Here is a 15,834-nt window from a genome sequence, read left to right as displayed (position 1 = left end):
CAGGCTTTAGCAAGTGTTTTCCTTTCCTTTTTGGGGTCTCTAGCTTTGTGTCCTTTCCTTTTTTTGCCGGGTATGACAGCTCGGCCCACACTCAACTTTTGGGCTGAATGGCAGAGGACCAAGGAGTACGGAGTAAGGTACGAAAACGGAGAAGAAGAAATTCGTCAACCGCGGTTGCTGCTTCGGTTGCAGGTGCTATAGAGGTGCCTTTGCAGAAGGCGATGAGCTTGCTGTTGTTGGCATAGTTTTTCCTCTCGATTCTTTTCCGTCTCTCGGGGCTCATTGGCTCGTTTGGTGGCTCCGCTTAGATCCGTCTTCTAATAACAACAACGGAACCTGGAGGCGGCCCTCCAGGTAGGGTGCGGTTGTAGGCCACGCCGACCGAAACCACGACCGACCGACCATCGTGCGGCTGTGTGTGTGTGCGTACGATTCAGGTGTCGGTGCTCCCATCACGACAAGGACGAGACCGTGGGCGAAGCGTACGATATCACGTACAAAGCAGCAGGTCGGTCGATACATAAATAATCGATGGATGCTCGATTCCGGAAACCCACCCGTAAGTGAGGGCACTGCGAGAATAATCGTTCGCGAGTCGACCGAAAACCGATAACGAGCCCCAAGGTTAATGTCGTTTAAATTGTCGAAAAGCCGGAGCCGAGTCCACTCTGGCACATCCTTCATGATTCTGACAAGACAACATCGCGCGCATTGACGGGCATATTTGTTGGATGTGCGAGGGTCTGTAACATAAATGGGCCATTCCATGGGCGGGCCTGGTGATGAATGTCGATCATCATGATGGTGGGGTTTAGTCTGCGGCCGTAGCCATCTTGAACGGAGCGTGCTTGAAGCGAAGAACAGGATGACGCGAAGCGGGCTGCAATTTCGTAAATCGAGCGATCATTTAATGATGATCAATGGGGCACCCTGTCCTTGCTGCCCCGTGAATGGTCGCTCGTCGAGCTTCTCTACGCCATAGAGACATAGAGCGTTAGGTTATCGTTATTGCTTCTAGGAACATTTGTTTTTTGTGTGGAGTACATGTAGAAGAATGGATTGCGTTGGCAAAGGGATTCAAACAAATGAGGTTTTTTTTTTGTTGTAAAATGATGTTCTCATTAAAATGAGAATGTTCCTTCAACGATTCGACGCTGGAACTTCGGTTTTTTGTTTAAATTTGCTTCAATAGAGGACATGCTGTGTCACTTTCGGGCGGTTGAAGCAGCAGTTCGTGCCGCCAAGAGTAAGTTCTGAAGAACCAAGAGGTCACAGAATCCCTTAAAACTAAGGCAAGGACCAAGAAAAGTCAGTGTGTCACTCCTGTTTCCTCCTGAGATCGAGTTTCCCCAAGAGAGAGGGCATTCCAGCGAGGTGCGAGTTCCTGGCCCTTGACGGCGATGACAGTGCAGTGTTTTGATTCGCGCTTCTTATCTCCATGTCTCCATGTCTTCGCCGCCCCTCGATTTGAAGCCGAGTGAAAGTTTATGTGCATCGTGTGTGCGTGTGTGTGTGTGTGTGTTCACTTCCGGTGAAGTTTTCCGGTGGTTTCGTTGCGTGAAGGAATCGTCGCTGTAGTTTCAACTGACAGGTGAAGAAAACGACGGGGAACGACCGGGGAACGATGAACGAGAAGGGCAGTTACTTTGAGCGTAGCGTCAGTGTCAGTGCCAGTGATGATATCGGTCGCCGGATGGCCAAAACCGGAGGTGCAGGAGGAGGAGGAGGTGCCGGCACCACTAGCAGCAGCAACAGCATTGGCAACAGCAACATAGGCCTCGGTATCGGTGGTGGAATGGGTGAAAGTAGACGGAAAAGTGCTTCACTGGATGTCGATCTGCACCACAGCCAGGGACCGGATGGGGCGGGGGCGGTCGGTGCGTCGATGTCGGCTGACGGTTCGCTGACGGCCGGAACCGGAAGTGGCGGCGCCGGTCCATCGGGAGGCATTCGGAGGCGTAGCAGCAGCAACAGCTCCGTCAACCGGCGATCACAGTCCAAAGTGTGTATCCGGGCGGCCATTCCGTCCTTCTGTAGTGCTCAAGTGCTTCTCTGTGTGTGTGTGTGCGCGTACGTGCGTACGTGCGTGCGTGCGTGCGTACGTGCGTGATGCTTGTGGCTTGCTCCTTCTCTACACCGCACTGCACTGTACGCCGAGGGGTGGCCACCGAGGGGTCCTAGCTAGTAGTAGCCACTGTCTTGTCCTGCCTTGTCACCACCATCATTAGAGTGCAATCTATCACTCTCTCTCTCTCTATCTATCTCTTTTCTCTCCTTCTTATTCTCTTCCCTTGTCCTTCTTCTTATCGCTCCTGGCTAGTGACGGCTATCCTTTGACTAATCAGCTCACTGTTCACGTGGTCACAGCTTCTTGGTGGTCTGCTTTGAGCACTGCACACTCCACGGCTATCGCTTCGCCCTTCTGGTCTGGAACCACTAGAGCAGGAGGGGGGTTTGCTGCACATAGAGCCATCACGAGCACCTGCTGGCTGGTACGAAGGACAGAAGACCGCAAAAGTCACCACAAAGTCGCTGCTACGTCGTATGGAGAAGACACAGATATTAGAGGTGCCCGCAAGCACCTTCAACTGTGCACCTGCAAGTCAATGCCAGCGTACCGGCTGCCAGTGGTACGTGTACGTGTGCTACGACACACTGCACTGCAGTCACGTGGCATGCCATTCCACAGTGACAACATTAATTTGCTCGCACCGTGCAGCAGACACACAGCTGTACATTCTGGTGTACTGGTTTGCCATTCCCGGTCCGGTCGTGTTCCGGATTGCGTTTGGGACGGGGTGGCGATGTTGTACACTCGTAGGTGAATCATTTACGGTGGCAGCTTTCCGGAACGCACATAAGCTAGATTTATTTCACTGTTCACTGTTGACCTGTTTCAGTCTACAAAGTTAATGTCAGTTTATGATTCGTCCGTGTTGGACTTGTGTTGTACGAAGTAAGAAAAAATGCTTCTACTGTCTTCGTGTAGGGCTTGCTCTTCATGATTGATTGAAGAGAATGTCAATGGATAGTACAAAATGCATTCAAATATACGACATTACCCTTTTATACCAGGAGCATGCACCTGACCAAGTGCTGTCCAAGATATGGTCATCTAAACATCTATGGTCTTTGCGTCATTGCTCAATCCTTATGAGGAATTTACGTCGGCACGCATGATAAGACGCATGATGGATTTCAAAAACATTCAACAGAAAAAAATCATGGCTATCGTCTTCTATAGAAGTTGACTTCGCCGAAGTATTACTCAAATATTCGAAAAAAACAAAACTTGTTTCGAATTGCACATGGGAATCGTTCGTTCTCATATAAATATGAATATATGTATCCCATAGTGTAAATCCAAACACACCTTTTTTGCATCGATATGAGATGTCCTTGCAGAGTAGTACTTCTACGAACACGAGGATGGCGAAACCCTGGGGTAGCTTCATTAGAATTGAAATGAAAAGTAGCTTAGAAACGGACAAACTGAGACGAAAAAAGGTGACCAAGTTTATGACGAAAAGTAGAAGCATAAGTTCCGCATTAAAACCGACCAAGCTTTATGTCCTGACACACCTGGCGAACAAGCTGTTGTCTAATTACCACCTCCTATTCTATTCGTGTTCGCGCGTTGAAGGCGTTGAAGATATCATTATTCTCGACTCACGGCGGGGTGGCTCTTTTCCTTTTTGCTCGATCAGTCCTCGGGTGGCCCAAAAACTATGATTCCGTTCCCAGACATCCATTAAACCGTTACCTTGTATGCCCGATTCGGTTGAGGTGGTGCTGTCATCACCAACCCGCTCTTTCCATTCGCACATGTTCATTTACGCACATACACACCACAGCAACACGAGCGTACGCGTTCGACAACGATCCACGTGACACTATTCCCTCGGGGATAATTAAGGACATTCGAGAGGTCAAGAAGAGGAAGACGAAGGCGAAGGAGAAGGACCGTAACTCGGCGAACTCGTACGAATGTACCGTTTGCCTTGCCCTGTAAGCACCTCGTCGTGCTTGAAGTGCAAGAAGCGGTTCGGTTCTTGGCCATTTTGGCTTCTTTTTCCCATTTTTTTTCTTTCTTCTAGTTGCTCTTTGGTGGCGATACGGTGTACCGTCCGTAAGGTTGCGCGAATCGGTCACAACATCTTGTGACGACGATGAGTACGAGGTGCTGTTGGGCCACTGTTGGGTTGTTACGGTTTCTCGCGGCCCCGTAAGTAGTCCTCGACTGGCGGTGCTTCCGCGCGCAAACCTGGCGGTCACCTGGAGCTGGATGCGAAGGAGGGGGGCTTTAATTGAATTTATGCTGCAAACGTGCAAAGAGGTTTATTAGGCGCAACGTGATATTCATTAGCCACGCGGCGCGCATCGTCGTCCTCGACGTCGTCTCGCTGTAACGCGGGAAATCGCGTCCGGTCGATCGATCGCAGCACCACCAACAGTACGCCGAAAGCATGCTAATGTGCCCACCGCATGTGGGAGAGAGAGGAGTAAGAGATGGTGGCAAGTCCCTAATGATTGTTTCGACACCGTATTCGTACGCCCCTCGAAGCGCGATTGTGTTCCGTTCAATAAATTCTGGCAGGGCGGCAGGGACACGAAGGTCGGGGCCATCGATCCGGTAACCGTTGCGCTAGTGTGGAACCGATTCCTGGTTCCGGTGTTTCTTGGCATGCACAAGCACTACCGCTGCTGCTGCTGCTGCTGTTGCGACCAATCTGTTGACCTGTTGAGAGTCTTAAAAATGATGTTGATGATGATGCTCGATGCTTGTTTGGCAAGCGCTCTCTGTTCCGTGTCGATCGCTTGGATGCTGCTGCTGCTGCTGCTGCTAGCTTTCGTTGGTGCTGCTAGACCCCATGCCCTCCTCCTTCCAGATCTGTTATGCGGTTGGTTAGTGCTGGCGTAACGTAGAGAAGGTGATGGACCGCGAACGATGGCATATCGAGCTCGTGGTAGAGAGAGAGAGAGAGAGAGAGAGAGCCAAGAGCATCTAATTCATCATTCACGCTAGAGTAATTCGATGATTAATGATGGGTTAGGGCCAGGTCCAGTCCAATTCGATTCCGATCCCGAGAGCTCCGAGGGAAAAACGAGGGTTTCAAACCGAAGGGTTTACGCTCGTTGGTGTGAAGTGCTTGATTTTTCGCCCTTTCTTTGTTATCCAAATTTCTTGACATGTTAGACTTAAAGTTGCTGATTGAATCCTTTATTTCCGTTTTCTATAGTACCTTTTTATTGACCTAAAGCCTCGTCGAATATTCAACAACTGTTATGGATTTCGATTTTCCGAACATTCAAGATGCATTTAAAGACCGCTTCAAATGATTTCTTTCAAGACTGAATAGGTCTTTGAAAATGTCTTTCAGCGGGTATAAAGCGATTCCCCAGAAGTGTAACTAACATCAACACCGAGTGGTGCTTTTCTGTATCAAGTTCGCACCAATATTGATACTTTCCCTTAGCTGCTCGATGCTGTTAATTACTTTCCAGCAAACTCAAACAGCAGCATCGCACCGAAACGGGGACTCTTCGAGATTTCTTCGAGTTCGAGAGAGAAAAAGTTTCGCAATTTTAGCTGCCACTGGTCTGACCGTACTTTTTCTTCTTCTTCCTCCTTTCACTCATCGCTACCGGCCAGCGGAACATAACATTCCGGTGATACCCTCGAGCCACCGGCAACGGCAGCAGAAGCAGCAATTAATGGTTGAGATTGTTGTTGCGGTTTCATTCCGTTCCGTTTGCTATGCTTTCTTTTGCGTACTGTCACCGACACTACCATCGTGTGTGTGTGCGTATGTGTGCCTTCTTGTGTCAACTTCCCACACGGTCCCACAAGGGTTGGTGGGGATGAAATGCTGGAAGGGAAATGCAGAAAAATCGTCCGCATGCAGTGGAACGACTGCGGAACACGAGAGCAATGTGTACGCTGCTCCCGGTGCTCGGTGGGGGCTGTCATGTCGCATCAACAATGAGCAGTAGGCACCGTTTGGGGGTGGTTGTACCACCCCCGCCCCCTTCTTGAAGTAGTATTAGGGTAGGAGGTGGGTTTGAGGTGGATTTGCTGGTCAGAGTCAATATTGGCTAAAGTGATATAACGATTGCAGTCGAATCGAGAAGCAGGAGAAGGAGGAGGAACACGAGGGCCACGGTGCACCATTTCTCATGCTGCCAGCCACACACACCCACACACACGCAGCCACACGTTACCGCCTCGATGCTTCTTTCCTTTCTCGTTTCTCGACTCGCACGCAAACAAAATGGCGCGAACGTTTCCCATCAGGAAACGGTGATCCAACGCGTCGCACAGGAAGGTGCCGGCAAATAAAATATAGATTAAACCGACCGGGTGGTTAGAAGGGGGAAGGAGGGTGGTGGTGAACCGACGAGGAAGTGAACAGAACAGAACAGAACAGACGGGCCCTGTGAAAGGACATGAGGACTCCTTTTGTTCTTTTGCGTACAAAGCGCGCCAAAGGAACATGTCTTGGAACATAGAGGGGAAGGTGGGGCTTTACCGCACCCCACCACACACACACTCATCATCGTTCTCTTCATCATCATCATCATAGTCGTCGTCGTCGTTGGTCTGCGACCGACGTATCGTATTCGTCGTGAGCATTGTTCGTCATTCAAATCCACTCCGCTGGTTCGCTGGACTGGTGCACCAGCTGCCATTGATGCTGCTGCTGCTGCTGAAGACACGCTCTGTCCAATCGGTGAAAGGCCATGAAACGCGTTTGTGAAAACCCACAGCAGCATTAGGAAAACGGAGCTGCTGGCTCGCTGGCTCGCTCGGCTCTATTTACGATTAAGAAATAATATCAAATGAATAAGATATAATCTGGCCGGAACGCAGCCTAGGCCGGCGGTTCTTCGCTTCCGGCGTCAGGCCCCCTTCCTGGTCTTGGGGTACTTGGCGTCTTATGAATAGTTGATAAATCTCTCTGCCAGCTTCGCTCAATTTTTGGGAGATGGAAGAAAAAGAGAGAGAGCGCACAAGGCTCGTTGCCGTCGTCTTGAGATGTTGTCGTCTTCGTCGTCCAATATCTGTGATTTCGATAATGATGGGGACGGTAAATCAAATGCTAAAGAAGGTTCATCCCTCGGGGGAGACCAAGGGAAAATGGTTTCCCCTCGAGCGCACGCTCGCTTCCCTCTTCGCTTCGTTAGCCGTTGCGTGCTGATTGCCGATGGTTTACGGTTCATAATGGAACACAATTACTGGCGGTTGAGCTTCCGAGAGGGGCCGTCTTTTGAGAATCCAACCATGGCAGCTCAGCAGCAGCAGCAGCAGCGTAGAAGTCAGGAGGAATGCTTTTTGTAGCGTTCGGAAGCATTTACTGTTGGAAGTGGAAGTGGGCGGTGGAAGTGGACACACAATTGCGAGTCCGGAATGCCATGCAATGCAGGTAAAATTGAATCTCGGCCATCAAGCATCTCATTCTTGTGCTTGCGATGATTGATAATCGTTTGGTGGATTAGGAGTGAAACGAGAAGTAGAAGTTGCTTGATGATACATTCATGTGGAAAAGTTCATAGCTATTATATTTTATACAGAACTTGGTAACCGTGAGTTACGTGAAACGAGATTTCCTTCCAAAATAACAAAGTACCAAAAACTTCTTAAAGAAAAGCTAAAAGCTCATAGGTGGATAGATATAATCTGCGTCTGGTTTTTTTTATTAAGAAAAAGAAATAAAAAATCAAATGTTGATAGCCGTAAAAATATTACGGACCAGTCAATAATTCAACATATCACTAGAGTAAATAAATATATCCATAAAACACTAAGTGAGCATGAAGAGTAGACATAATAATATTGGCTTTACAAAAGTGGTAGTAGTTGACTTGACAAAAGTGTAAATAATATTGAAGTACTGTTATATTACCAAGCAGTAAATGAATATCGTTCGCGGAATGCAAATGAATTTGCTGTTCCTTATGCTTTACCGCCATGTCGATACCGCCAGCAATGCTCTAACCAGTTTTACGCTTAATAACGTAAAATGTAACTTTTATGTAAATACCCTCCCCACTAGATAAGTGCAAGGAAAATCGCCTTAAATTCCTCGTTGCCTCTGCCCCTCGTGAGCAGAGGCTAGTACGGTTTTGTACGACGAGATAAGATTGAGCCGCCGCCGCCGTTGAGCGTTGATGAAGAGGAAGGAAAAGCGAAATTTCCCACAAAACCCAAGACTACTCCGCATCGATATTGATCTGCCTTCCTTCCGTCTGCTTCCGCTGCTGTACGCGCGTAAGCAACAGCAAAGTTGCTCGCATTCAAACGGTAAACGACGGCAACGGCAACAGATGATATGAATATCTCGATTGCCCGATGCTGCAGCCGCATAAAAAGGACCGCGCGCGCGCGCTAAGACGATCCTTTTCACTTTAGAAGAGGCTGGCTGGTAGGCGCCTTGGGGGGTGGGGCTTTTTTTTCTAAATTTACAAACGACCTGCTGTAAAGTCACGATACGCACCATAACACAGAATGGAGGGGAAACATGTTGTCATCATGTTGTTCCCCATCGTATCTCACTCTACCGCGCAATAATCATCATCATCGTCATCGAAGAAGTCTTTCGAACCGGCTTTTGAATGCTAATCATCTCATCCGGAGTCGTAGCCAGGCCAGGGGGGACTTCTAATCCTCCTTCGACCGGATACGGACGATCCAATTTTACACCGACCACCTGGCGCCTCCATCGATAGGCACACGGAGGGAACATGGAGACGCCTGGTGTGCGAAAGGGATCACGATCGTAACCGTGCCGCGGAATGGATGGAGCAGTATCCAATTAGTGGTGTGATGGCTTGTTGGCTTACATGGCAAACCAGAAGGCGCCTCGGAAGGATACGGTGACCGAGTACGAGCATGGTTCTAGCGTTCAACCCCCAATGCTCTCTAAGGGGCGCCCTGATGGTAAGGACTAGATGAAGCATGAAACTATCGCATAACCATCGAGGAGCAAGAATCGAACGCTTACGTCAAGCTGGCTGGCGAACTGGCTAGCTGTGGTCGATGGGATTATCCGCGCGGGGCCGCTGGATAGTCCTGGTCGAGTGGCCGAGAATGGGATTTGTTTTGGTCTTTGACAGCGTGGCTCAAGAACCGGTCAGCACGAGGGATACGATTTGCTTCATGGCACTCGGAGCAGCTTTTGTTCCGATAATCTTTGCAAATGAACGTATGGCCGCAGCTTACGAGCGTTACGTTGCGTCTTATGTTAAGCACACCAAAGGATGCTCAAAAAACAAAACTCCTTATAGGATTTGTTCCGCTGTCGTTGCCTTTTTTTGTCAAGGGGCTGATGAGCAATGTGATAAGGTTGGAGTAGCGCATGTCCTCACAACTGGATTAAGTCCATGTAAGCCTCTAGTGGTTTTGCATAAGGAAAAGAGAATACATTCCGTTGGATTTGTTGAGCGGTGCTTGGATTAATCAGTTGTATCTCTCGTATATTTTGTTGTTCACAAGAAGCTTCTAATGCTATGTTCAGAGTTGGATAGAGAATTAATTCTGACAGCTACGGATGCAAGACTTATCGATTAACGGTCTTTGCTCTTTGAATTTTCAAATCATGTAGAAGGCAGAATCAAATTATGTAGCACGAATTGTAATCGTAACGAATTTTAATATTATTACGATTTAGTTCAAAAAAATTTGTTTTCTTAAATCAGTTTTGATTCTAACATTTATAGTAATGTTTCTAAAAACCTGTGCGCAGCTTAAGAGTCTCTAAGGAACATAGATATTTGTGTATTTGCCAAAAGAGAGAATAAATAGCATGAAGGCGTGAAGCTATTTATTGAATTACCGTTTCAAAATGGGATATATTGAAAATGAAACATGAGACAAGCAATAAACCTTCACCAAAAATGATCTAAATTGAAAAACGATGCATTCTTCATCCGATGAGCAATTGATTTCCTGCATCCAACTGCAGAAGCGTGGACCCCTAAACGGATATTACCGAAAACACAGGAAACAATCGCCATTCGTATTGTTTACGCTCGTAATCATATCAATTCCCTCTTATCTCCACATCATCGGATATCATTAGTAAAACAATTTCCCAGCTGGGGTGCAACTAGAAAACTGCTTACTCACTTATGGGCACCGCCACCGCGAACCCCATTTTACTGGCCACAGCCAGCCAGTGGGTCCGTACGAGCACCAATCGATTAGTCACGCTTTCCATCGTTCGACCAGACCCCCCGGGATGGGACGGACGAAAGGATCATTTAATTTTCTCTTCGCGTGGACCACCTCCCCAAACTCACCCACCCCTTTCCACCGAATGCTATGCAAGTATGCGCGTAATCGTATCGTTTTCGATTATCAGTAGTAAATGATTTTCCCATTTTTGGCAGCACGAGACAGCGAGCGAGCGTTGTCTTCTTCGTTGTCTTTCGCTTTCAGCGATTTTCCAGCTCGCCGGCTAGCGCTCATCATCCCGTGCGTTAACCGTCGCCCCTCATCAACCACTCGCTCCTTGCTCTCTCTCTTTCTCGCCAAACGCCGATTGAAGGCACTGGGAGGAACCCATCGTTACTGTCACGACGCGACGTAGCGGTGGCATTGCGGAGGGGTAGCGGTGCACGAGATGAGATTCAAATTTGCTATCCCCCCCTTCCCCGTCTTTCTGGCTTCCATCGTTGGTGCTGCTGCTGCTCCGTGGTGCTGCGGCGAAAGTATTTGGAATTGATTTGAGCAGCCATTTTGGGCAGTGAAACACGAGCCATTGAAACATGATGCTAGATTGCTTTGTGATGACTCTCTTTCGGAGTATGGCCACCACGCCGTTGGCTTGCTGGTAAGACGAGTAAATAATTGCGAAGAGATGAGCCAATCGATTTCAGGAGGAGCTCGGTCTGCCTGGTGGCTGGCGCTTGCCAGCAAATTGATTGCCAACTTGTTTCCACTCATCGAGTAATTCACAAATGGAATCGTCGTCGTCGTCGTCGTCGTGCGATGCTGGTATTGTTTTTTGCGGGAGGGGCACTTTATACTCTGGCGAAGCAAGTGAGCGATAAAGTGCCATTGTAAGGAGGGTTGGAAACGGGGTGTGGAAGTATTTCAATTTCCATTTCACCGCAACTCTGCCAGTTTGGCTGTTCCGTGGGAGGTGTTTCTGGTACGAACCGAGGAGGCATCGGCATGGATACAGCATAGTTTTTCAGGGAACAAAATAAGTTTGAGAGTTGAGAGTTTGAGAGTGAGCTTTCTCGAAGTGATGTTTTTTGACAGGACAGATAGGCAGAAAGCCTATGTGAGTTGTGAAAAATGAATGTTTAAATTATACTCGAGCCGTTTGTTTGTGAATAGTGCATTCATAAACAAATCCGGAGTGAAATAGAGGAACCTTCAGCGGCACTGACACCAGCATCCCTTTATGCGGCGCTTGAGATAGCGGGAAGCACCAAAAAAATGGCAACCTTCTTATGCGATGCCTTCCCGTCTCGCGTAATACGAACAGACTGTAAAATTGTGCACACGGCTTAGATCAGATATCAGATTCGCTTGGTTTTTTTGTTTTCGAAAGAAAAGGAAAACCACACACCAGCTGGCTAGCACAAAAGATTCCCGGGCTCCCCGTCGTTTTCGGGTGTCTGCCATTCCAGGATCGCGCCGTTAAGTAGCACTCGCCTTTTGCTCTGTTGCTGTTGCTGACAACACGATGCTATCTGCCTCCGGTAGCTGCGTTGAAGTTCAAGAGAGAAATTCGCTCGTGGCACTAGCAGCAGCAGCAGCAGCAGCAGCAGCAGAAGCACCACCACCTGGAAAGACCTGGTGAAAATGTCGAAACAAAACGACAACGCAGGCAGCCTGTGGTGACGACGATGAAAGAAATGGCAAATGGTGGTGGTGGTGCTGGTGGTCTGTCTTGCCGAGGGCGCAGAGAAGCTTTCAGCCCGCGCTTGTTGGTACCGATGATTATGGCTTTCGATTGAGAAACAAAGATGCGAACGCCGGAAGAGGAAACATACGCGCTTCTTTCGCCATTCTGTTTATCCGTAAAACAGGCGAGTAAGAGAGGACAGCCCTCTCCCCAGCAATCCAGGAGGCTGGCGCGACAGACAAAAACGAGTTCGAACGTGTATGAGCGTGTGTTTCGTTAATTGAATTTCCCCATTATACACGGCTTAATGTGAGTTTCACGAGCAGTTTTGGGATTAGGGAGAGGCAGCGGTAGAAATGAGCGAAATGAGCCCGACGGAATGGCCATTTTCTAATTAAACTATTCCACTTCAGTGATTTTTAAATGCAAACAGTGAGTTGAGGGACGGGGTGGGTCATTTCTGGGAGCGACCAAGGAGCGACAAACAACAGCAACAGTGGCGGTTGCTCGTCTACGAAAAACGTGCTCCGCCCTTGCTCTACACAAGAAACGTATAATTAATTTATCCAATGAGTATAACAGGAATTCGGTAAAATTGCTGTCTTTTGGTCCTTGTCCTGGTTGTGGTCCTGCGGTCCTAGACTCCTACGCTGCAGTATTTTTCGTCCCACGTCGTTTAGACGCGAAGATAGCAAAGCATAAAACACACCCTGACACACACACACACACACACATACACCGACAGGTCCGGGTCCACACAGGTTGCGAAGTGGTGAAGTTCCCACGGAGACACACACACACACAAAAAGTAGTGTCCGTGTGACAAAGAACGGCCAGTTTCGTTCGTTCGCTGATAACAGCCATTGCGCCTCGGTGTACACCTCGAGATGTGGTGCTTTCTGTACGCTTCTCCGTCGCTTCTTGTTTTCCTTCTTTCTAACAAGCAGCGACAGTCTACGAGAATAGAGAAAGAGAGAGAGAGAGAACAACGATTTTTGCATTGATAATTGGCGAGACGTTTTAAGTAGACGTTGCGCTCCTCCATCGTCGTCGTCGTCGTCGTCCTCGTCGTTGTCGTCGTCGTTGTCACTGTCGTCGTCGGCGAGCAATCAATTTGCGCAAGCAATGTTATGCGCCACTCTCGACTGTTAATTTAAAATTGGTCTCGCTCGCTCGAAGCACCAACGGCCATTGCTGTGGAGCATCAAATTGCGAAAAGCATCTCCGCATCTCCGGTCAGGTAAATTGGCATGTAGTTCAATCTAAGCCAGGCCAGTGCCAGCGAGTCGGTTGCTTGGTGACGCAAAAATTGATTCCCAGCGAGTGCTACGATTTGATGTTAAAATTTTGGGTGGATAACACTTTGGTCTTTTGATGTGTTGAGCACTTTGTGTGCAAAAATTCAAACTTTGTGCCACTTTTTCGTGGGTTTGTAAAGTGGAAGACATTCTGTTATCCTTATTGCTAGTCAACTCGGGCGTCGGCCATCGGTTAGCTTGAATTGGCGATGAACGCTTCAGCCAATTAAATCGAATAGAGTTTTCAAATTTCTGCCAAGTTAACGAGCAGCGAGAGGAAAGGAGTTGGGAGTCGACCACAAGCAATCTTATCGATCTTTTGCACTCCTACGATATCCTTCCTAACAGGTTCGCATTCCGTCCTGGCGTCTTGCGTAACCGTCTCTTTAGCTATTAGTTCATCGCCGGTCCGGTTTTCGTAGCAAGAAAACCTCCCAGCAAAGGACGAAAATTAATTAAACATTATCAAAGGCATCCGGCCGAGCATTCCCTCCCCCGGGGTCGGTTTCAGAAGGCCGGCGCCGTTCACTGGCACTGCAATCGAACGGAATGTTCTCTCCAGTTCTTCAGAAATGATTTCACTTCGTCCTGAGTTCGTCCCTCCGTCCGGGCAGTTCTAATGAATCGCGGTCCGTCAAATAGAGCACCGAACGAACGAACGAACGAACGCGCGCTGGCGCACACACACAACGAAGTGCTCGCACTTCTAATTTGGGGTGATGGAGCATTTCCGAACTTAATTAATATTTGCACTTGCACACCGTACCGCCTGCTGATCGATGTAATCTACGGAATGGGAGCAAATCGCGACGTAGTTAAAGTATCATTTAAATCGTGGCCCTCTAGCTCTCTGTGGCGTGTTGCGCGGCGGAACGCTTTCGCAGAATCATAAGACATCTTTATCGTACGACCGGGGGGGTGGAATGTGCGCTCGTGCCGAGGCTGATCTGTAAACTGTTCCGACTGGAACATTCCACTCAAAACCATCCCCAAAGCGATGGTGCCGGCGTTCTCGGAAGAGTACGGCATGTGCTTGGTTTGGTTGTGTGGAAATTGGAAGGACTCGACCATGTGACAAGTGACCTTTCGGGACATGGCGGTTGGCATGGCATGGTTGGTTTGATTCGAAATTTCCATGGAAAACTAATTAAATATCGAACATGATCAAACGGACATGAGGGTCGCACGGTCTCCATATGCAACTGGAGGGATTTTAGGATTTGCTTTTTTTCTACTGCCGGTTGGACTGACACTCCCCTAATGTGGAATTACCAATTAGCTTCGGAATTTGGGGTGGGGGAGGTCTAGCGATTTGTCCCTTACATAAATTGAACAAATCAAATCTGCAAGTCCCAATTGATTGTAATTCAATTATTTCAGCTAATGGAACGATTGTGATTACGGCGCCATGGCTCCGTCCGTGGCCCTGCGTCCATGAATTGCAAACCTCGTGGTGCCCAACTAGAGATGGACACTTCCATTTAACCCAAAAATCAAATCCAAATTACATTTCTCCTACTTACGACGTGCACTCGAGTGCTCGTGCGCTTCATTTTTTAATTTATTTATTTGGCTATTATATCACAGAGGCCGAAACACCGAGTAGGAGACTAGTTGGACTGCCTGTTTTAGACCATCGAGGTACGTTAGTGCGCTGCTACGATGACCCACCGAAGGGCATACACCAGTGACCGGTGGGTGCGTGTTTCCGTTTTGGGGTTTTTTTTCCTGAGCTGCTTCAGTCCTGAACTGACAGTCCGAAGACCGCGAGGCGCGTCGTGGGCATCGCAAATGTGTTTGGCCTTCGCGCGGCCATGACTTTGAACTTGAAACTTGAAGGAGAACGCACGAACGAAAAACGTCAATCGCGGCGCGTTGCAATCGTTGTTTCTGCGGCTGTCGAATGCTTTTGGATTTGGAGGATGCCCTTGTGCAGGGGATTGTCCTTGATACTTAAAAGGCAACTTCGGCGAACAACTTGTGCTAGTGTGCTTGCTCCACTTGGCAGGATCCTCACGATGGATGCGCCTTCCCATAAGTCACGATACGGAATGAAGGCAACAAATCGACTTCGACGTAAAATAACTGATTCCGATTTGTGACATCGCAGGACATCGACATGACGATACCGAACGTCAGGCGAGCGTTTCGATCGATCGATACATTGACGTTGCCCCCGGCGGGGAGGAGAAGTCCCCAAAATATCCCGGGATCCGTGTCATTCCCGGGAAGAAGTCCCGGTTGCTCTGGTGCCGCAGAAGGTCGTTTGCCCGGTTCGACCATCGATTACTTCAGCCCAGAAACGACCGCCTTCTTCCCCCTTTGGAAAGCTAACTATGAAATATGGTTCGAGCTTTTGCCGGCTCTTTGCGACGTCCTGCGCTACGTCCTCCGGATGATTGGCGACACTCGAGGGCTCGGGCTCACTCCACTCCACGGCGCAGTATTAGAGATCCATAAATCTCTGTCCCAGTAAGCCCTGGCCTGGCCCGGGTCCTTTGGTGCTCCGATCGTTGCCGAATCGATCCATGGCGGCGTTGAACGTTCCAGCGGTGTATGTTTTGGATTTTAATTTAACTCTTTCGGGCTCGCAAAAGTTACGGTCTTTGAAGGCTCATCGTAAATCAGTGTCCGTCCATCCGTCCGGTGATGGCGTGTGACGTGGCCGGGGTGCCTCG

The 15,834-nt window shown here is 48.7% G+C and overlaps 1 protein-coding gene across 7 annotated transcripts in view; it reads left to right on the top strand.

The window, feature by feature from the left end:
• The window catches only part of LOC125953406 (alpha-catulin), a 73,555-nt gene that overhangs the window by 15,991 nt on the left and 41,730 nt on the right, over positions 1 to 15,834 (top strand). For 6 of the 7 annotated variants that reach the window (XR_007468958.1, XM_049682971.1, XM_049682969.1 and 3 more), the window contains exon 2: positions 1,474 to 2,002. The exons of the other annotated variant lie outside the window; for it this stretch is intronic. Coding sequence is in view for 5 of the 6 variants with exons in the window: in XM_049682971.1 (XP_049538928.1) it covers positions 1,625 to 2,002 (378 nt within the window). In the remaining variant the exon portion in view is untranslated. The remainder of the gene's footprint in view (positions 1 to 1,473; positions 2,003 to 15,834) is intronic. 7 annotated transcript variants of the gene reach the window in all.

Source organism: Anopheles darlingi, chromosome 3, assembly GCF_943734745.1.
Source record: "Anopheles darlingi chromosome 3, idAnoDarlMG_H_01, whole genome shotgun sequence".
In the NCBI taxonomy this organism is placed as follows: domain Eukaryota; kingdom Metazoa; phylum Arthropoda; class Insecta; order Diptera; family Culicidae; genus Anopheles; species Anopheles darlingi.
This window is presented reverse-complemented; position numbering and strand designations above follow the sequence as displayed.